At 39.4% G+C, this 21,965-nt stretch overlaps 1 protein-coding gene and 1 long non-coding RNA gene across 2 annotated transcripts in view; one reads left to right on the plus strand and one right to left on the minus strand.

The window, feature by feature from the left end:
- LOC147601726 (uncharacterized) overlaps positions 1-21,965 on the plus strand; it is a 284,880-nt gene that overhangs the window by 170,622 nt on the left and 92,293 nt on the right. The window lies entirely within an intron of this gene.
- Positions 1-21,965, minus strand: part of GALNT1 (polypeptide N-acetylgalactosaminyltransferase 1) — a 99,473-nt gene that overhangs the window by 42,659 nt on the left and 34,849 nt on the right. The window contains exons 3-4 of the mRNA XM_086740440.1: positions 7,449-7,677; positions 157-331 (exon numbers count right to left, since the gene is read on the minus strand). Of these exons, the coding sequence (XP_086596566.1) occupies positions 157-331; positions 7,449-7,587 (314 nt within the window). The 5' untranslated portion in view covers positions 7,588-7,677. The remainder of the gene's footprint in view (positions 1-156; positions 332-7,448; positions 7,678-21,965) is intronic.

The raw sequence follows: 21,965 nt of genomic DNA on the forward strand, positions 1-21,965 counted from the left end.
TCAATCTTATTTTGCAAATAAATACCATATATACAGGAAATCCTGCTTTTCACTTCAACAGTAGTATCTCACAGTACTGAAATCTCATTTTGGATCACGTTTTGCACATTATTAATTTAAGGAGAGTACATTTTTAATACAATATAAAGCACTTACCCTTCTAACCTGACATCAGGTAAAGATCTGTTGAGTGCAATCATTTCACTTGCCATTAAATTAAATTGATTTATTTTAAACATTTCTTTCATTTTTTCTTGCTCCTCTTTCGGAATGACCACAGGCTTCCCCATCTCTCCAGGTCCTTCATGTGGTTTTTGTATGGGTTCTGGAACTAAGAACAAATAAAATGTTGGCAACTCGTTATGCTTTTTTGTTTGTTTGTTTATACTTTATTTTACACTGTAGGAGTGTTTCTGTTTAAAATAGAGTTCTAAACTCACCACATTTTGGAAGTAAAAACAAACCTTTGTATTTGGGAGTTTAACAGAAGCAGTAAAGTGCTACTCTTAGATAATACAACTCATTCGAAAAAACAGTAAGGTTTTATATCTATCCAACATCTTGTCCTAACTGACTTTAACAGTAAAGTTCTGGAATATCATAGATTGTTCTTGCACACACAAGCTTTCCATGAAAAGTTGGAATTTTCCTTTACAGAGATTTTAGTAAACATCAAAGTAAAACTGTAATTTTATATTTATTTCCACATTTTTATTTTGACAGAATGACACTGGCATTTACAGTTTAGAAGTAATTTATCTTGGTTTTACTAACATTATTTTTAGTCAACTTAATTGCATTTTGGAGTTTAACATTAGTACTCGAAACAGAAACAGTAACATTTGACATGTTTAAACCAAAGAAATCTTAAATATCAAATATCTGATCAAACTGATGAGGGAGAGAGGGAAGAGAAAAGGAATCCAGACTCTTGAATTATTTGGGTTTTTAACCAAAAGAAGTGAAAAAGAAAACATTTTAAAGGCCTGTTACATTTTCTTTACAAATACCCATTGACCGAACTGAACTGAAATGTTTTAAATGCTCCAATACTGAATTTGAAATATATTACTACTTTACAAATTCAGGGCAAATTTTAATTAAAAAAAACCCCAGTAATTTAGGATCTAAATAGAGAAACAGGAAGTATTTTAAAATAAAGGCAGGAAAGCTCTCAGTAATAAGCCTAGCTTCAAATTATCTTTAATGTGCATCTAGGACAGCACTGTGTAATTAAAGCTTATGCCAAGAGCAAATATCTGTAAAAATAAAATTTAAAAAAGTCCAAGCCTTCCATCCTTGTTGAAACACTAAGACTTAAAATATATACTTAGTAAGTGAAACATTTTGCTAGTTTGCGTTTAGCATTAATCTGTTACAAGCACAATGTGTTCCTTGAGAAACTTTCATTTTCAAGGACCTGAAGCGACTGCACTAGTTGCATTAATGCAGTAATATTTAGCAGAGAAAATCCTGCCACCACAGAGATGCCTTCTTTTTACCAAATTTCCCTTGACTGCAAGTTGAGCTATATAATACTAGAAGTTGTCTGCCAGCCACTCGTACACTAAAAATTGATAGAATCAGTATGTCCAAGCAGATCTTGAGCAGACTGATTTATGTACTTATTTAAACCATGGGCTAAAATAAGCAAGCGGTTTGCTTTGTATCTTTGCCTCCAAAAAAAAAAAAATCAGTTGAACGCACATAAAAATGTGCTGATTTGCAATTGCACAATCTTTTAAATTAGTATTTGTGGCTTTTGGGAGGTAATCAACATAAAATTATGGCATACAACAAGGCAATTAGTTGGGCTTAATTTTTTACATTCAGCTTGGTTTTATTTCGTTGGCTATCATAATTATTTTTATCAAGTGTACAGCAGTTAGTATTTAAGTTTACTTGGACAGAAAATTAAGTGATAAGCATTCACCCTACCTAAAATGATGAAACAAAAGCTATCAGAATATAGTTATACATCAAAAAATAATTATTCACCATGTTTTTCAGCATTCTCAAGAGTGAATGTCTTATCCTATCATGTTTGCTATTTAGAAGAAAAAATAATTTCCTGTCTTAGTTATACTTCCAGTTGTTTCTTCACTTTGACTAAGTCAAACTGAATTAACTGAAAACTCATCTTTCACATTTGCAGATCTTTCTGTTAGATGCTAGTTTAGCACAATCAGTGAGTTGCATCCAGGTATACAAATTCCACAGATTAATCAGTTGAATTTTAAAATTTCATTAGCAAATATATACTACTTGATTACACATTTTATTTTAATAAAGTACTCCCTTCTGCAGAAAAATCCAGCAACAGCTAACTAGATCCACAGAACTCAATAAATGCAACGATAGGTAAGCTTGGTGTGCAAACACAGAGATGGTTTTCCAAGAAGAGTTAACCATATTTCTCTCAAGTTTCTGCATTTACAGTAACCTGTTTTCCCACAAAAGCCTGTAGTGTTCATATCAACACAAACTAACAACATTCTCCCAAAATGACTAATTTGAATTTTTAAAAATTCAAACTGCAGTGATCTTTTGTCACTATGAAAAAAAAAAAAAATCATTTAAAGGACTGTCAACACGAACTGATGACACACTTCTAACAAACAGTAATTTAATATACAGATACAAGTTTTGGAGCTGAATGACTTAATCATCACTTGATCCAATGGGAAATCTAGTAACGTTTTTCCAGATATTTCTCATTTGTATCAGTAAACCATTAGTTTTAAAGAGGGCCTGATCTCTTCCAGACCTTCGTTAAACCTGGTTTAGACCTGGTTAACAGGAACTCTTTATGGACTACAAACTCCTTCTTACCAGGCAATATACCTGATGAAAAACAGATACTTCAAAATCTAAGAGCATCTAAAGCCAGAAAGAGGGATGGATTCCTCCATCTTTAGGGGCCACAACAACGGTAAACTGACCAAAACACGAAGTCTAGTCACCTTTGGAGGAACCACCGCAATTACAAGTAAGCTGTTTTGAGAGGTAAAAGTTCAGAGAAGTTTTTTCTTACACACACTTCAGTCTTAATAGAAAAGACTGATTTATGAACAGTCCCTATTTTCAAAAATTAGATCTGTATTTTATATCTTGAACCAGCTTATTTTTCATGAAGGTGAGAGTATTCAGAATTGAGTCTCAACTTAGATAATCCATCTTTACCAAAGACTTCAAAATTCCAAATACGAGGCCTGATTGGCACTTGACAAAAATAACTGCTCCTAGTTTAAATTTGTCATTGGCCCAAGAAAAAAAATTGTAAATAGCAACTAGCTGAGATCACAAGACTCTTGCAAAAACAACCCTAGGTCTAAAAGATCTTTTTTTTTTTTTCGGGGCTTCTAATCATTACACAAATAGAATGCCTCTTGAGGCAGGGGGCTGGGGAGCGGGGTGGGGTGCAGGTGGGGAACAAAACAAAACAAAAACCACAACAACATGGAAAAAGAATGAGTTTGGAAGTTTATTTAGAAACTGCATCAAGTACCAAAGCTGGAAATTCCTTTGCAGTCATACCTTTAAGAAGCCTGTAACTGGGGGTAAGGAAGGACTCATTTGATCTTCAGTTAAGTCAAGACCTCAGAGCTGACATACAGGATTCTTACAGAAATAAGATAGAGCTACACACACAAAAAAAAATCTTAACTAGTAAAATCACAGTATTACCTGCGCATTTTTTCTTTACACGAATGGTCCCTTTTTGTATTGTTAGAGACAGCTTGAACTCTTTCTTTAAGTCTAGAACTTGTTTACACTTATCAATGAGTTCTATTCCAGGCTAGGAAATCTAAATTGCAATGCCAAATCCCCATCTGGAAACAACAGTGCTCAACTAGATATCCTATAAATTTCAGGTTTGGAAAAAACTACATAACATGGATGATGCCTAATAAGGTTCAGTCGTTTTCTTTCCAATTTATAACAACCTTTAAACTTACAGCAACAGCCTTCCATCATCAGCTATTACTCTCTTGTGAATTTGGCTGATGAACCATCAGTAATTATGGAAAGGGAACCGCCACTCAGAGATGTGCCAATAGAAAAAACAGCTATGACAGTTTGGGCAAGGGGTGTACACCATCCAGGTTAGCTGGGTAGCTCAGAATAGGTGACACAATCTCACAGCTGAGCACTGGAGAGTTTCACCTGACCTACATCTCCCTCTCTGGAGTGGCTGTGGTGGAGAGAAGAGCACCAGTATGAGCCAGGACAAGCACAGGCTCCCTCCCAGCTCCAACGGATGGATGCCGGAACCAGCACTGCTATGTGTTCTGACCCCACCACCCCACACTACCTCCTGAAGCTACTGCTGTCTTCTTCCACCACGGTGGAGTGGCAGGCAAATACCTAAGCCTACAGCCAAAGCATCCTACACAGTTACAGTCACTAGATCACAATTATTCCTCCTCTGGTATCACTTTAGTCCCCCAATCCTATACTATCCAGACACCATGCCAGGCCACCTTTTCCCAAACATTTCCACCCCAGCTCTCTTACTCACAGCCTGGTGACTGTCCCTTTTCCACTTCATTTTTTGTCTCCTCATCTCCATACTTCTATCATTTCAACTACCAACCCTCAATCTCTATGATAGCAGACACAAAGACCTTTAACACACTCATCTTACAGTTCCACATAATCATGTACACAGAGATTTTTCCACAGATTCACATTCACATTCCTTTATCATTTCTTATTTTGAGCAATTTGTAAAATATAACAATCCAATACAATCCAATATTAGACACATAAGTTGAAGCTCATGATTTAAGATACCAGCATCTTATGCCATCGATACCAAGGAGAAAGATTTTTCCCAAAGGTAGTTTAGATCATGACTCTAAGTCTTATTCTGAAAACCAAACTCGCTCTATTTTCTGTATTAAAAACCCAAAGAAAACACCCTTCTAACTTCATGAAAGCCTAAACTGTTCAAAATTATCCTCAAAATCCTTTGCTCCTGATGAAATATCTAAAGACTAATTTTTCCAACTCGCAAAGCACAGCCTAAAATAAGCTTACAAATTCTTCAGAAAAATGTACTCGTATGTCAAGTAGGTTCATTAAATGCTATGGAATTCTTCCATTAATTGTAGAGAAGCTATATACCAGAGTGACATGGACAAAGAGACTATTAATTTCAGAACACTTACATAATTTACGCTGAATCAAGAAAACGAAATCAATTATGGAAATGAATGGGGGGGGGGGTGAAAAAGCAGATTTTGATAAAAGCTTCACAGAGAAAATAGCCTCAATGTTATCTGAGGAGATTTTAGGCATTCTGAGTGGGAATAAATCCACTACAGACTCCACATCAGTAAACTACATACAACTTGGTTAAAAGGAAATGTCACAATGTCAACCACAACCATGGTTTCTAGCAGACATATTTCTGCACATACCTTACTACAAGTCAACTGTTTAAAAAAAAAAAAAAAGGCAAGTAAAACAAAAAACTATATACAAAGTTTTGGTTGGTTGCTTGGTTGGGTTTGTTGGGGTTTTTTGTTGTTGTTTTTGGTGTTGTTGTTTTTGTTTTTTTTTTTTTACAAGTCACTAAGTTATTAAAAAGATATCAGAGATTTTAACACACATAGATTAGGGAATGGCCAGAATTAAGACTTTACTCAACTAAGTAAAACTAACATTGCATAGGGGAAATCATAATACTAATCTTTAAAAACTGCAGATTTTCCCTCATCTGAAGGAATCCTCAGTGTCTTTATGTGTAAATACATCTGAACTTTCAACATCATCAATATATCAATATATTAAACTAAGTTTGATATAAATTTACTTCAATTTGTAAACAGCAAAAAAAATCTTGTTTGCAAGACAACTCTAAAGAAGCCTGGCATAAGTTATCTGCTTTGCATTGTGTAAAAACTTTGTGGAAATCCAAAAAATGGATCCATTCCTCAACACCACAATATCAGTCATTATCTTGTCCTGAAGAAAGTTGAGGCTGGGGGGGGGGGGGCGGGGGGCGCCAAAGATGACAAAAAATAGACAAGACTCAGTTCCTATAAAACATACTTTCTACATTCTACATAACCCTAATTCATTTTCTTGTCACTTTCTTTTCCACTTACTGAAATAGAAACCCAAAAGATCAAATGTAAGCAACTGAAAATGTAAGTCCCTTCTGAAAAACTAAGATGTTTGCATGCAGTTGTGGAAACAACAGCTCAGAGCTACTACACACAGAAATTCTACATTCCTACACATTGTTGTTCTCTGTGGAGATTTATTGGCCTGTTTTCATTATTGGGGAATAAAAACAAACCAAACCTAACATTTCCTAAACACCTCCTCAGTGTTATTCATTGTTGTTAAAACATTTCAGAAAATTTCCCTGGGAGGTCAGTTGTACTTACCAGATGTCAACAGGTGAAAAAGTTTTTTGTGATGGAAAGCATTAATTAACCTCAAGTACAGTTGGCTGATCAGACTTAACACTGAGCATCACTGCTTAAGTTTCTCTATAGCAGCACTGAAACGCACAGACACAGCCCTTCCGGTGGGGGAGACTGGAGGCAGCAGCTGCCTGCAGTTTTCAATGCTTGTGCTGAGACATTGCAGGGATGAGAATTCTCCCTGCACCAATCCTTTCTCCCATGTAATAACTGACTGCCCTAAAATAAAATTGGCAACAAGAATCGTACTTGCTTTCAAAAAACCACATTCAGCTCATCCAACTGGTACCCAAAAATCTAAGACTGCAGTAACAAAACTGAAACCTTATCTGAAGACCTTTACTATTGAAAAACCCAGCTCTCACTTCAAAGAAAAAGTTACATACATAAGCAGGTGCATATGTGTGTGTGTATATATACATACACTCCCCCTCATATTTGTTACTTTTACACCCAAGTTTATTCTAGTTATTTTCATAAATGTATTTTCATTACAACATTCACTATACCTTATTGCTATAGTCACTGGCCAAATTTTGGCTTAGCTGGGATTTGGGGTTGGTTTTTTTTTGAGGGGGAAGGGGGTTGTTGTTGGTTTTTTTTTTCTTTTGTGGGGGCAGGGGGACAAGTAAGCTTGGTTATTGCTTTGGTTTGTTTTACTACCAAGTAAGCGAAGTTAACAGTGCTTTTGCTTCTTCACTGGTAGAAATTTAGAACATGCTTTAAACTATATTAACATAGCTTACATGCCTGAACTACTTGTTGTGTAGTTTTATTATTTTTCCACATACATTAGAGCTTAAAATTCTACATCTTAAGCATTTCAGTCTGCAACGTACATCTCAGGCAACATGCTTATTCAAAGGCATTCAAAGAAACATTGAACATTCTGCAACACCTAAATGCTGGTGCAATACTGTATTGTTGAGGCAAAAAAAAATCAAATGTTTAAAAGGAGTGCAATTTTAAATTAGCATAATTTAAAAATTACTCAGGCAGAAAACTTACCATCTCCAGCAGGCAGGCCTCGTTCTTTTTTCTCATCACATTTGTTGCATTCACTGAAGTACAGCAATAGAAACATATCCAGAAGGACCCAAACCAAAGAGGTGGCAAGGACCACCTTGCAATATGCAAATTTTTTCATGGCACTTTAAGTCAAATACAAAAATAAAAAAGTATAAATAAAAATATCAACAGGTTGCTTTAATCCAGTTTGAGACACCACGTTCTATATCTGGAGGAAAAAAAAAAAAAAAAAAAAAAGAAAAAGAAGTCACAAAAAGTTACTCGAGGACAGCAGTTAAAAGTAGAAATTTTAACTACATTTTAAAGGTAACAATTTAATTACCAAATGCTACATGAATCAAAATGAATGCTCTATGCACTCCAATGAGATTAAGGGAATAGGGTCAATTAAAGCAGCATTACTGCAGTCCTTTACTATATAAATATTTATCATCTGAAACACTAAAATGAATGACCAAAACAGACTGCTCTGCTGAGCCACTGGAGAAGAGGGTAGACGCATCTAACGAAATTAAAAGGAACTCTGGATCGTCTAACAAAATTAAAAGGAACAAGCTAGATGAATGAAAACCAGGAACATCTCAGGAAGCAGGGTATCAATCTGTGCTGCATGAAGCCCATGGCTAATATTCCTCATCCTCCTCCTGTGTAGTACACGCTGACTTCCTGGGCCCATCACTAGGGATGCTAGTCTACATATGCCTATATTTTACATAAAGTCTAATGGCACATTACATGTTCATCTCAAAGACAAATGCTTTGCTGTCAGCAAACCAAAAAGAAACATACCTTTTGGTAAAGTTAAACAGTAAGTAAACTGAAGTATCTAAACCCACTGTGATCACTTACTAAGCATTCAAAGCTAAAGGTATCAACTAATAATTTTGATGCTTAAGGTGACTTGAATAGCTTAATGCTTGATTATAGAGAAAACTTCTATACATTTTTCAACAGGTATACATTAAAATTTTAGAATGCCAACCTTCAAAATTTCCTTGTAATTTACAAGGACTGCTTATTCCAATGACTGACTCTTGGGTAGGGCAAAATCAAGAACAGCTTTGAGGTCGTTCACTCACACTAAAATACGATTTTTTTACCCCCCCCCCCCTTCATGTAGTATTTCATTGTCATAATTTGATTCCTGCCTTGCTTATTTGTTCTTATTGGCAGCAGAGACATCCATGTCTCCATGCACTCCTACACACTTTAAATGGCATAGCGACATAGGAGCCTGTAGCCTTCCACTTGTACAAGACTAGAAGGGTGTATATACCTCTGTTTCCTGCATAGGTGCACATCAAATGCCAAGGAGGAGGGGTTTTTTTGGGATAACCTCAGTTTGCATCTATATAGTTTTGGTTTACAGGGATGACTATATAAAATTAAGAACTGCAAAAGTGTCTGTAATTAACGACTTGATGATAAAATAGCAGATGAAATTACCACAATGAAACACTAAGTGAGGTATGTTAAGAAAAAATTCTAAGGGTTGTTTGTTTGGGTTTTTTGGTTGGTTGGTTTTGTTTGTTTGTTTTTTTTCTTCTACTAGACAAAAAAAAGGATGAGTCTGAACTCTGGATCTTGGAGATCCACCATAAAACCCTACAAAACCATCAGCTTGGTGATCAGTAGCAGTAAAAGAAAAATAACTTGTTAAACTACTAAGAGAAGAACAGAAACCAAACCATTACACAGTATCTGCTTCCTCATCTTGAGCACTGTATGAACACCCAGTCTTGTCATTTCAAAAAGAATATAGAAGGATTAGAAAGGACAAGTGACAAGGGCAAAAGGATGAAGACAACTAGGAACAGCTTCATTATAAGATTTAAGTGAAGAGAGTAGCATTCTTCCTGGCTGGAAAAGATGTAACTTAAATCAAGTGGCAGGTCTGTAAAATCAAAAGCTGCATGGAGATGGCAAATCGAGAACAACTGTTACCTGTTACTCCTACTTCTTGTATTGGCAGAAATTAAGTTAATTTAGCAGCAAGAGGTTAAAAAACAAGAGGAAGGTATCCTCGCAATGAGTAGACATGCAGGGGAACTGCGTGCCACAGAACACTGCCAGTGCTGCAAGTCTACTCATCAGCTATTTAATACCAAGTCCTCACCCCTATTTCAGGCAGTCCCTAACTGTGACTCTCAGGTCACTGCATGCCAGGAGCATACAGCGAGGAAGTATCATTACATTTTCTCCCGTTCTCTTCCCTAGATTTACACTATCGACTACTGGTAGAAACAAATACTCTATACAGACAAAATCTGTCTGACATGGTATGACTGTACTTAAACTCTCAATATGACTGGTTTCTTATTTTGTTCTAATTTGGGACACCACAGAAATGATCTGGCAAAGAATCAAGTCATACCACCACCCTGCTTTTACTTAAAGAAAGCAAATGTTAATTAAAAACAACATGTCTTAAAAGAAAACTAAATAAATTATTATAAACTCAGACTTCTTGAAGTTCAGACTCATGAGATACTAGGATATAAAACAAAGTGTAAAACAGATGTGCACAGAGCTTAGGGGCCTTCAAATTAGCAAGGCACCAGCAGAAGAACTGTAATCTAGACTCTGTCCATACAGATACTAGCTATATCAAGCATTTTAAAATGCATAGGCTGGCACCGCATCTGCCTCTAACGCAAGAAAATTCCTTTGAGAGTTCAGTGAAATGTCAGAGACACTTTGTGAACCCTTTGACGGTTCAGGGAAGTGATTAAGAGACAGCAATGCAAAAGTTCAACATATACTGGTTACCATCGATAAGGCCTTTCCCTGTACCTTTAGACAAAGGCTCTCACTCCCTTGGCAGTTTGCCATCTCATGAATTACACTGTATTTTTACCACCGTTTTTACCACAGCACTTCTACTGTCTGCTTACCAGCAGAACTCAGGTAGCACAGCAGTGAAGCAAAGGGGCCCAGAAGCTCTGCTGAAGCAATTGCCCTCAGCACACCAGAGCCTTGACCCAGACAGAGCTCTGGAAGAGGACTTCACCATCCAGGGCCTGGGCTGTAAGAAATGCTAGGTACCTCTCTCTAGTGCTGAAGTGGTGGTGGTGGCCTCACCCATGGGAGGGGTGCTCTGCCTGAGGTCCTGTTCTTCAGTGGAAGGAGCTACAGGACAAAGTGGGCAGACTGGAACACCATAAGCAAGGGCAAACAGTGGGTAGACAGGTCTTCACAGAGACCTTACAGTGCCACAGGACTTAGCTCCATGATGCAAGGAAGAAGAGACAGCTAGGCATTGTACTCAAAGGATCAGTGGATGGAGACTACCAAGATAGAGGCTTGGTGAGGGACAAATCCAGGAAATTAGTGACTTGTGGGAACAGAAGGAAAGCATGTAGATGTGCATTTCCAAAACAGTTATACTGCCTAGGATGCTGTTGAAAGACTGATGAGTCTGCCCGAAGTCTTGCCCCTTGGCTATTCACCCCTTAATCAATCAACAACACTGCCAGGTGTGAACTTGAGCATATGAGCAGCGACTGCAGAGCTTGGGGGTGTGGAGTGTAGCAGGCATAGGACCCTGATACTGCTCTCCTCAATTGTTTCAGTGGGAGGGCAGGAGTGCACACAGCCTATCAATAACTGGCTGCGTGGCTGGCATCACAGGCAGGCTTCTGAGACAACAGGACACACTTTGAGGAATGAGGGCTGCTGGCCAGCATCTGTGTGACAAAGTGAGGCAAGCAGCATCATGGAGAGGCTCTTGCACTTCTTCTGCAAAATACACAGAAGGTGGAAGCAGAGCTACTATGGAGGAATACAGAAACATCTCCTGAGTATGTGAGGAGGTACTCAGGGAATCCTAGACTTAAAGTTTGGAAGAAGCAAGAGCAGTAACAATAAAGGCATCTGTAAGCCACTGACAAAAGAAAGGTTGAGAGTAATGCATATCCCACTGCTCAGTGGGATAGCAGACTTGGTGACAACAGGTGTGGAAAAAGCTAAGATACTCAGTGTCTTTTTTGCCTCCTTTGTTACCGGATGCCCTAGATCAGAGTCTAGTGGCAGAGTCTGTGGGAGGAAAACTTCACATGCAGTACAGGCAGATTGAGTCAGGGATCTCTTAAGCCATTTGGACATGTGCAACTACGTGGCACCAGATGGGAGGCATCTGAGGGTGCTAAAGGAGCAGACTGATCTTATTGCAGGGTCATTCTCTGTCACCTCTAAAAGGTAATGGTGATCCACAATTGCCTCAGGATTAGGAAAAAAAAAAAAAGCTATCATCAAGAAAGAAAGGAAGGATCTGGAGAACCATCTGCTAGTGAGTTGCGACAGTGTGCTTCTCTCCCCACCCCAACCTTTTCACATAACTCTGCTCAAGTGATAACCACCAGTTGCAGTCATGATGGATGTGTCTGGCCATGATGGCGGCATCTGGCTTAAAGTGGATTTGAGGGAGACTGATAACACAATAGCCAAGGGCTAATTTATGGTGATGTGCCCACCTAACCACAGTGCTGGTCAATGTCCGACTCAAGCTAAATTTGGAAGGAACTAACATCTAAAGGCAGTATGCAAGTATGACTATGAGTCAATTATCTTACTCCATAAATAGTGAGCAGCCAAAGAGCCCTTTGAGCTCTCCTGCACTGCAGCAGGCTGCACGCCAGGATCTCTCTTGGGCAGGGACGCCTCTCAAGGTTACTCCTTGAAGCTGAGAGACTCCTTGCCACCACAGATTCTCAGTAAGTGACTAACAGAATGCTGAACTTTGAAATCTTAGCTTAGTGATATGAAGGACTGATTGCATATATATAATCCTTTAGATGTAAACCATTGATCATGTCTGGGACTATGGCCGGATCCAGTCGCAACTAGATTCCTCTGTGAGGAGGAGTTTAGAAAGCAAGCGGGTCCTTTCTGAACCTCATGACTCAACAGGGGGGCCTCCCTGACAGTTTTGTCTGACTCTGTCCTCTACACAGTAAATTACCATGTACCTTACCATTGAATCTTGTTAAACCACTGCTGCATTTGCCATTTGCTATCAAACTTTGTTAACTCACTGTTTTATATCAATAAAATACATTGTTGCTTCTCTCTTACAAGTGAAGTGCATCCATCTGTCTGTGACATCAGTCTCATTTCAGTCCCTGTGAAGATTATGGAATAAATCCTCTTGGAACCTACATCCACACACACAGAAAACCAGTAACCACAAAAGGGCAACTGGGAACAGACAGTACAGATTCACCAAGGGCACATCGCATTTGACCAGCCTGGCAGCTTCCTTTAAGGAGGGGACTGGTGTGGTGAGCAAGGGAAGAGCTCTGAATGTTGTTTACCTTGATTTTAACAGGGATTGCGGTAGCCTTCCAGAGTACTTTGTCAGAACTGAGTGAGACATGACCTGAAGAAGTGGGCTAACAGGTGGGTGGACTGCTAGCTGGACCACCAGGCTCTATGGATTTTGACTAGTAGCACAAAGCTCAGCCAACAGACACTCACCAGTCATGTCTTTCAGAGGTCAAAATTGGAGCAGATACTGGTTAGTGTCTTTAATGAGAACCTGGGGGATGGGGCCGAATGCATGCTCATCAAGGCTTCTGGTGACTTCCAGCTGGAGGTGGAGCATGCAGTACCCTGAAACAGTACCCTGGAATGGTCCTAGGTGGCCAACTCAAGGGATATTCAAGGGCTAGACAAACAGGCAGGTTGAAAACCTCAAGAAGTTGAACAAATGCAAATACAAAGTCCTATACCCAGCATGGAATATAGCCTTACTATCCAAATAGGTTGGGGGCCAATAGGCTAGGAAGCTGCTCTGCAGAAAGAAACCTTTGGAGCCTGATAGCAACTTTAACATGAATCAGTAGTGTGTCCTTATGGCAAAGAAAGTCAACTGCACCCATAAACAAGTTTGGTAACCACAGCAAGAATCCCAAAATGCACAGCCTTTGCTACTGAATACTGTACTAAACCTGACGATTTTTGCAAAATCAGATCTTGTTTCTCCCTTCAAAATATTGCATAAGAAAACCTTTATACCATGGAAGTAAAAGGAGTACTAAAAACATCTCGGAAATAGTAGAAATAGAGGCTGTAACTTATCAAGAATAAAGTGAAGGGAGAAAAAACAGGTATGTTCGAGTCTTGTTACTTCTGAAGGTCAAGTGATTTCCCCCCCCCGCCACGACAAAATCCACGATACACTTGACAGTATAGAAAAAGGTCATCTTTAAAATTACTGCTCATATAAAGTGCATTGTTTCACTTTACCACCTCTTTTACTAACATAGTTGGCACAGGAAAGAACGCTTACTCTTTTCAGTATGACACATGACTATTCAGTCATTTTTATCTTTGGACCAACTTCATCTTTGTTTATACTAGTGATCAGTCTTCAACACAACTTTGTAACAGACCTGACAAATGACTTCATTGCCTTTATTCAGCTAAACGAGGATTCTGCACTGGATGTGGCATCTAAACAGGTGAAGCTGATGTAAAGTTTGTTTTCCAAACCTTCAGATATGAATAAACAGAAGTTGGCACAACATAAGGGCTCATCAAAATCCTGACACAACATTTGATATTTCTAAGCTATTAATATCAATTTAAACCAAATGAAAAGTGATTAACTGAACAGCATCTAAGGAAAGACTGATGGTGTACACAAAATTGAATTTTCAGCTTCTCAGTCTATTTAGTAATGAGGGAGAAAAAAAATGGCATATTCTAGGTAACATATTAGGCATATATATGGATTTTTGAGCAAACTTCTAAAAAAATGAACCAAATGCAAATTGTCAATGAGTACGGCCTAAAACTCCATACACATGAACTATTAAATGAGGCCTATCCAGTTGAGTATGTCTATATATGAAAACAGAAGTGATGCCAACACTAGACTCGGGTTTCAGAACTACTTTTGCTACTGTGCTGATGTTTTGGGTTTGGTTTTTTTTTTTACTGGCCCACGCCCTGTTAAATTGGTTTTAGTGCTTGTTTGCAGAGACTTTATTACCATCAGTTCATCAGTAAATAGGTCAGTTTGAGGATAAACAAAATGTTACCTAGTTTTAATGTTATAAAAGCAGAAGCAAAAAACCATTCAAATCAGAGGGTCAGCTCATCACCTGTGGAAAACAGGTGGATTGTGTGTTGTTGTCACAGAAATATGAACACATCTGGTAAACTCCATCAGGTAAAAAAATATTCATGAGCTCAAGGATGCCAGTATTCTCTTCTGCTCAGAAGTTAATACAGAGAGAAGTACTCTTCATCGGGCTACACTTGTTTTACGGATTTTGAAAGGATTTAGTATTCAAAGTCATCTGCTCAGTATAATTCGGCACCAGTAAGTTCTGAAGAAGTGATGAGAGAAAACAGATCATATTAGTCTGAGCAGTACAAGAAAAATTCATTAAAAGTAAACTTACTCTTCAGAAAAATCCGAGAAATGTAGGTCAGTAAAATCAATTTCTATTCTTCTCGCTCTGTGCAGGAAGACTACACTTTTAAATCATCAGAAGTGAATTTTCAATTCATAAGTCAACTTTTTTAATTGGCCTTTTGAAAAAAACTGCCCATTATGTTTCTAAAACTGGTAGGCCTTGGAATGAAGGAAGAATAAAACAAACACAGGAGTAGCTCACTACACTTGAAAAAACAAGGATGAAAATATACAAAGGCAGAAGTTATAAGTTCATAAAGGCTTTCCCACAGATAAATTAGAACATATAAATATGCTTATAAAAGTAGAAGCTCTTGTGAGATGAAAGTCTGGCTCATCACAGAAAACCAATGCCAGAAATGGAACGACAGGAATGTATTCCATCCACAGTGCTGTCAATCTGTATACAACTGTATGGAACTAAGTCACTGTGCACTTGAACCTCTGATTCTCCCGATTCACTTAGATAAGTAGTCTTTACTTATCCTCTAAACTTTTATGATTAATTCTAATTATCTCTACAGATATATAGTAAGAAAATATCATTTCTAAACTGAGTAGAAACACTTTCAAAACAAAGCTCTTCTTTCAGTTACTGCAAGAAAATTAATTTTAAAAGACATTGCTATTCCGGTACCTATACTTTTCAGAAACATCTCAACTACAATCATTTAACTTTTGAAAACAGTTTATCATTTTGCAAATTAGAGCACTTAACAGTTTCTCAAATGAGTTTGTAAGCAGCATGTACTATCATGATCAAATCTCCTCAAAATTCTCCAAGAAATCAAGCAAGCATTTGGTCAGCCCTTTCAAGCAGTTCCCACTACTACACAGTCCTTTCTGATTCTCTTCCTAATCAGCGCTATTCAAATAAAAATGATCATTTGCAGATTAATTACTATCTCGTATGGCCCAAATGTTAATTATACTAGAAATACAATTTACCTCCATTTAAGAAAGATTAAATATGTGAAAATTAATTGCAACAGAGACAAGGAAATTATGTCCACACTCAGATTCCCCTAATGCCAAATTCTCCCAAAAGATTGTTTTTGAGAATAAAATAAAATACTATTTACAGAACTCCTCAAATGAAAGTCTTCAAAAGGCTTTCTGAAGTCACTTCTTTTCCCCAGTTGCAACCAACACTTTTCAGACAAACTTTAAGAAAGCCCTATCTCACTTGCAGGAAGAAACTGCAATGGGCAAAGTTTCAAAGGACTAGATGAATAATATTTTAATCAAATAATAAAACTGCAAAGCCAATTTAATCCACAGATATTGGATTTACATTCTTTTTTACAACAAATTTTTGATATACAAGAAAAAGAATAAATTGATCCAAAAGGGAAACAGAATATTCCCTATCAGAATCACTGTAAATATTATAAGAGCTCAAGAGGATAGCTAAAATTTGGAAATCAAGAATACAATAAAAGTACAAAGACTACTGCTGTCATATAAACAGCTGAGATTCACTAGACTCCTATTCCATTACTTTAAAGTAACTTTCAAATGACTGAGGCAGCATTTTCACTTTTCTGTCTGCTTTCCAGGTTGAATGAAAATTATCTAAAAAATAGACAGATTTATTCAGGGATCCTTCAGACATTTCCATTCCCACCTGCTTTGAGATTTAAAATGTAGTTCTTTTATGCCCAGTGAACAGTTAGTACACATCACTTAATATTGCCAATCCAATACAAAAAACCTATACATCTTCTTATAGTACTGTTTCAAATATTAGGAGTATATAATTAGTTCAATTTAATTACAACACATAACAAAATTAATACACAGATATATAGTACCTTGAAGCTAATAGCAGTAAGTTCTCACATAGGTATTCAGTTATTGGGTATTACAGTACTGGCAGGTAAGGTCAAACCACCGTTACTCAAATCTTTTCCTTCTTACATTGAACACCAGGTATTGCCTCTCCTAACAGCTTCGGAATAGGCAGTTCTTATAGGAAAGCAGATTTACAAGCTAATAGACAGTTATTTCTTTTCCTTAAACAACTACTGTCTTAAATTGGCCTACTGACACCTCAGATGCTGACAGAGAGCGAACATTCCTCTTCAAAGCCATAGCTACTTCACATACACGCTCTGGGAGGGCTACCGAGTGTGCTTGACTTCGAGTAACAGCCAGCTAGAGAATACATACAGTATTTTCATCAGTGAGTATCACTGAGCAATGACAAGACAATGAGCAACTAATGAGTGAAAAGCTTTTGTATTAGCATCAGGAGAGGATTTTAAAGTCAGTGCTAACAACGCACCAAGCTCATAAATCCCTGACATACTGATATGTCTTCAGGCATGAATTATTGTAAGATCTATTTGAGCCTTCTGCTACCCTTCACAGAGGCTTGAGATGGGATTTTCTTTGTTTTTTTGTTTTTGGAAGATTCACATTTGGTGACCTAGCACTTAACTTTCTCACTACAGCAACACTCCAGCCAATCAGCATCCCAGAGCTATAAATTGACTCCAGTCTTCAATAAATCTCTGAAGAGCTGTGCTAGCTGGTCTTCCATCAACTCCAACACTACAGGAATGGAAGATGAAAATCCAGGTCACATCAGTACAGGTGTTCTAGGTGAAGACCTCAATTTCCTCAGGAAAAACAATGCTGTCATGCAAGTTACAGACCTTACAAGTTCATCATTACTCAGAAGAAACATATACTTAAAATTAAGTAACTTCAACACGTGACATGATGTAACACAGCATGAAGGCGGCTAGCCAAAAGAAGCATCACTTGCCCTTACAAGGTGTATGTTCACTAAGACCAAATGCATACAAGTAGTCAAGAATTTCTAATAATCAAGAAGTCACACGTTCCAAGGACTATTTAAAAATCATCTGACAGGTGCAAGATGAGCTATAAGTAGAACAGGCTAGCTGACAGGGTTTTTCTTAAAGTTAAAATTCCTATTGAAAAAAAAATTGATTTACTATTGTGAGTTATCTTCTTTTTTAAGAAATCATATGCACTAGATTAGACTATGTGGAAGTAAAAATACAGTAAACCATTTTATATTCTCAATGCTCATATTTTCCATCTTCCTTTATAATGTTTCTGCATAGACCATGAAATAAAATTTACTTCCAAAATTTTTTAGAAGTTCTACATTAAAATGTCAAACTGCAAATTCAGTTTTTACCAGCAGAGACTGAAATATAGACCAGGTGGAGAATGGACTGAGAGCAGCCCTGAGGAGGATTTGGGAGTGCTGGTGGATGAGAAGCTCAACATGAGCTGGCAATGTGTTCTTGCAGCCTAGAAAGCCAACCGCATCCTGGGCTGCATCAAAAGAAGTGTGGTCAGCAGGTTGAGGGAGGTGATTCTCCCCCTCTACTCTGCTCTCGAGAGACTCCATCTGGAGTACTGCGTCCAGCTCTGGAGCCCCCAACATAAGAAGGACATGGACCTGTTGGAGCGAGTCCAGAGGAGGGCCACAAAGATGATCAGAGGGCTGAAGCACCTCTCCTATGAGGACAGGCTGAGAGAGTTGGGGTTGTTCAGTCTGGAGAAGAAAAAGCTCTGGTGAGACCTTACAGTTGTCTTCCAGTACCTAAGGGGGCCCTACAAGAAAGACGGGGAGAAACTCTTCAGCAGAGTCTGTTGTGATAGGACAAGGGGTAATGGTTTTAAAATAGAAGGAAGAAGATCCATACTTGATATAAGGAAGGAATTTTTTACACTGAGGGTGGTGGAACACTGGAACAGGTTGCCCAGAGAGATGGTGGATGCCCCATCCCTGGAAACACTCAAGGCCAGGTTGGACGGGGCTCTGAGCAACCTGATCTGGTTGGAGATGTCCCTGCTCCTCGCAGTGGGGTTGGACTAGATGACCTCTGAAGGTCCTTCCAACCCCAACCATTCTATGATTCTATAAAATGAATACTATCCTTATCAATAGATCACTCTTCGGACTTTGACTTGTTCAGGACGCTTGTTGCGAGGGTCCCTTGGGAGTCGCTCCTTAAGGGTAAAGGGGTCCAGGAAGCCTGGACGCTCCTCAAGATGGAGATCTTAAAGGCACAAGAACAGGCTGTTCCTGAATGCTGTAAGGCGAGCCATAGGGGAAGAAGACCGGTGTGGATGAACCGGGAACTATTGTTGAGGCTCCGGAAGAAAAAGAGAGTCTATGTCCTCTGGAAGAAGGGACAGGCTACTTGGGGAGATTACAAAGAAGTTTCTAAGGTATGCAGGGAGGAAGTTAGGAAGGCAAAAGCTCAGCATGAACTCAGATTGGCCACTGCAGTAAAAGAGAACAAGAAATCCTTTTACAAATATATCAGTGGTAAGAGAAGAAATAAGGAGCATTTACACCCTTTACTTGATGCAGCGGGGAATGTGATCACTGAGGATAAGGAGAAGGCTGAGGTCCTCAACGCCTTCTTTACTTCTGCCTTTAATAGGCAGATCAGTTATCCTCAGGGCACTTTATGCCCTAATCTGGAAGTCTGGGATGCCAGGCCGAGTACACCCCCTGTGGTACAGGTGGAGACAGTTAGAGAGCTCCTTCTCCATCTGGACTGCCACAAGTCCATGGGACCGGACGGGCTCCATCCTAGGGTGCTAAGGGAGTTGGCGGGGGTGATTGCCGAGCCGCTCTCGGCCATCTACCAGCAGTCCTGGTTATCTGGGGAGGTCCCGGAGGACTGGAGGCTTGCCGATGTGACTCCCATCTACAAGAAGGGCCGTAAGGAGGATCCGGGGAACTACAGGCCTGTCAGCCTGACCTCAGTACCTGGGAAAGTTATGGAGCAAATCATCTTGGGTGAGATCACTCGGCATATGAGTGGCATCCAGGGGATCAGGCCCAGCCAGCACGGGTTCACGAAAGGCAGGTCGTGCTTGACCAACCTCATTTCCTTTTACGACTGGGTGACCAGACTGGTGGATGAAGGAAAGGCTGTTGATGTGGTCTACCTGGACTTCAGCAAGGCCTTTGACACGGTCTCTCACAGTATTCTCCTAGGGAAACTGGCTGCCTGTGGACTGGGTAGGTATACCCTTCTTTGGATAAAGAATTGGCTAGGGGGCCGTGCCCAGCGGGTGGTGGTTAATGGAGTCAAGTCCAGCTGGCAGCCTGTTACAAGTGGTGTCCCCCAGGGGTCGGTACTTGGGCCCATCTTGTTCAATATCTTTATTGATGACCTAGACGAGGGGATTGAGTGTACCCTCAGTAAGTTTGCAGATGACACCAAGTTGGGTGGTGGTGTTGATCTGCCTGAGGGTAGGGAGGCCCTTCAGAGGGATCTGGATAGGCTGGATCACTGGGCTGAGCTGAATGGCATGAGGTTCAACAAGGCCAAGTGTCGGGTCCTGCACTTTGGCCACAATAACCCCATGCAGCGCTATAGGCTCGGAGCTGAGTGGCTGGAGGACTGTGAAGAGGAAAGGGACCTGGGGGTGTTGGTTGATGCTCAGCTGAACATGAGCCGACAGTGTGCCCAGGTGGCCAAGAGGGCCAACGGCATCCTGGCCTGCATTAGAAATAGTGTGGCCAGCAGGAGCAGGGAGGTAATCATCCCCCTGTATTCGGCACTGGTGAGGCCGCACCTTGAGTATTGTGTTCAGTTTTGGGCCCCTCACTACAAGAAAGACATTGAAGCCCTGGAACGTGTCCAGAGAAGGGCAACAAAGCTGGTGAGGGGTCTGGAGCACAAGTCTTATGAGGAGCGGCTGAGAGAGTTGGGATTGTTTAGTCTGGAGAAGAGGAGGCTCAGGGGAGACCTCATTGCACTCTATAGCTTCCTGAAGGCAGGTTGTGATGAACAGGGGTTTGGCCTCTTCTTCCAGGCAACAAGCAGGACCCGAGGAAATGGCCACAAGTTGTACCAGAGGAGGTTTAGATTGGACTTGAGGAAAAACTTTTTCTCTCAAAGAGCGGTAAGGCACTGGAACGGCCTGCCCAGGGAGGTGGTGGAGTCTCCGTCCCTGGCAGTGTTCAAGAGGCGGCTTGATGAGAAGCTACAGGATATGGTTTAGTAGCTGTGGCAGCAATGGTAGTGGGAAGACGGTTGGACTAGATGATCTTATAGGTCCCATCCAACCATGTGATTCTATGATTCTATGATTCTATATAGATGTATCAAATATTCAGTAGAATTTTCTGCAGATTATATTTTCTTCAGTCTGGATACATCAGCAGTTACATTAAGTTGCATTTGATTTTGATATATTTTGAGGAAATAACCAGAAAACACTAATGGACACAGACAAAGAGGGTTAGAATTTACTCTCTATTCTGCTATTAAGATAGACACTGGAAGAGAAGAAAACTAGCAACTCATGCGTCAGTATTAAAGAATCACAAGTTTCAAGGAGAAATCTTTGATTACTTAAAGGTCAGAAGAATTCACCATCACCAAGCAAGTTACACATTTTTCATAGACAAAGACCTAAGCAGACTATGAACAATCAAGTGAATAAATCTTTTACAAGACAACCTTGAAACCTTCCTCATACGTTAGGAGAAATTGTTAAATCTTGCAAGCTAAGTCTCAAATGTTCTAAAATATTCAACCTCCATAAAGCTTCTGATTATTCTTTAGATATGTATCAAAGCCAAAAGCTAGAGTGGAATAAAATTGTTCATTAATTCTTCAAACACTTTTAAAGATGGCAGAAAATTACACAGGCAAATAGTCATCATTAAGAATGAATCACTAATGGACAAGAATTTGAATTAAAGAAAAGCAGAGTCAGCTAATTAGAAAAACAGACTATTGTCCTGGTTTCAGCAGGGATGGAGTTAATTTTCTTCTCAGTAGCCGGTGTGTGAAGAATGTTGATAAAAACATTCTGATGGTACGAGTTGTTGTTAATGAGACCAAGGACACTGTCTGGCTTTCCAAGTCTCGTTAACGTGCAGATGCGGGAAGCTGGGCAAAAGACAGACAGAATAATTGATCCAAACTGGCCAAAGAGAGTATTCCATGCCATAAACGTCATGCTCAGTATATAAGTGGGGGTTGCCCATGGGAGGGGGCATCATTTTCAGTTATTCCTTTTCTTGTCGGGTATCCGTTTGGGCACCCTTGGCATCC

Source organism: Chlamydotis macqueenii, chromosome 2 (assembly GCF_036417535.1).
Source record: "Chlamydotis macqueenii isolate bChlMac1 chromosome 2, bChlMac1.mat, whole genome shotgun sequence".
Classification (NCBI taxonomy): Eukaryota; Metazoa; Chordata; class Aves; order Otidiformes; family Otididae; genus Chlamydotis; species Chlamydotis macqueenii.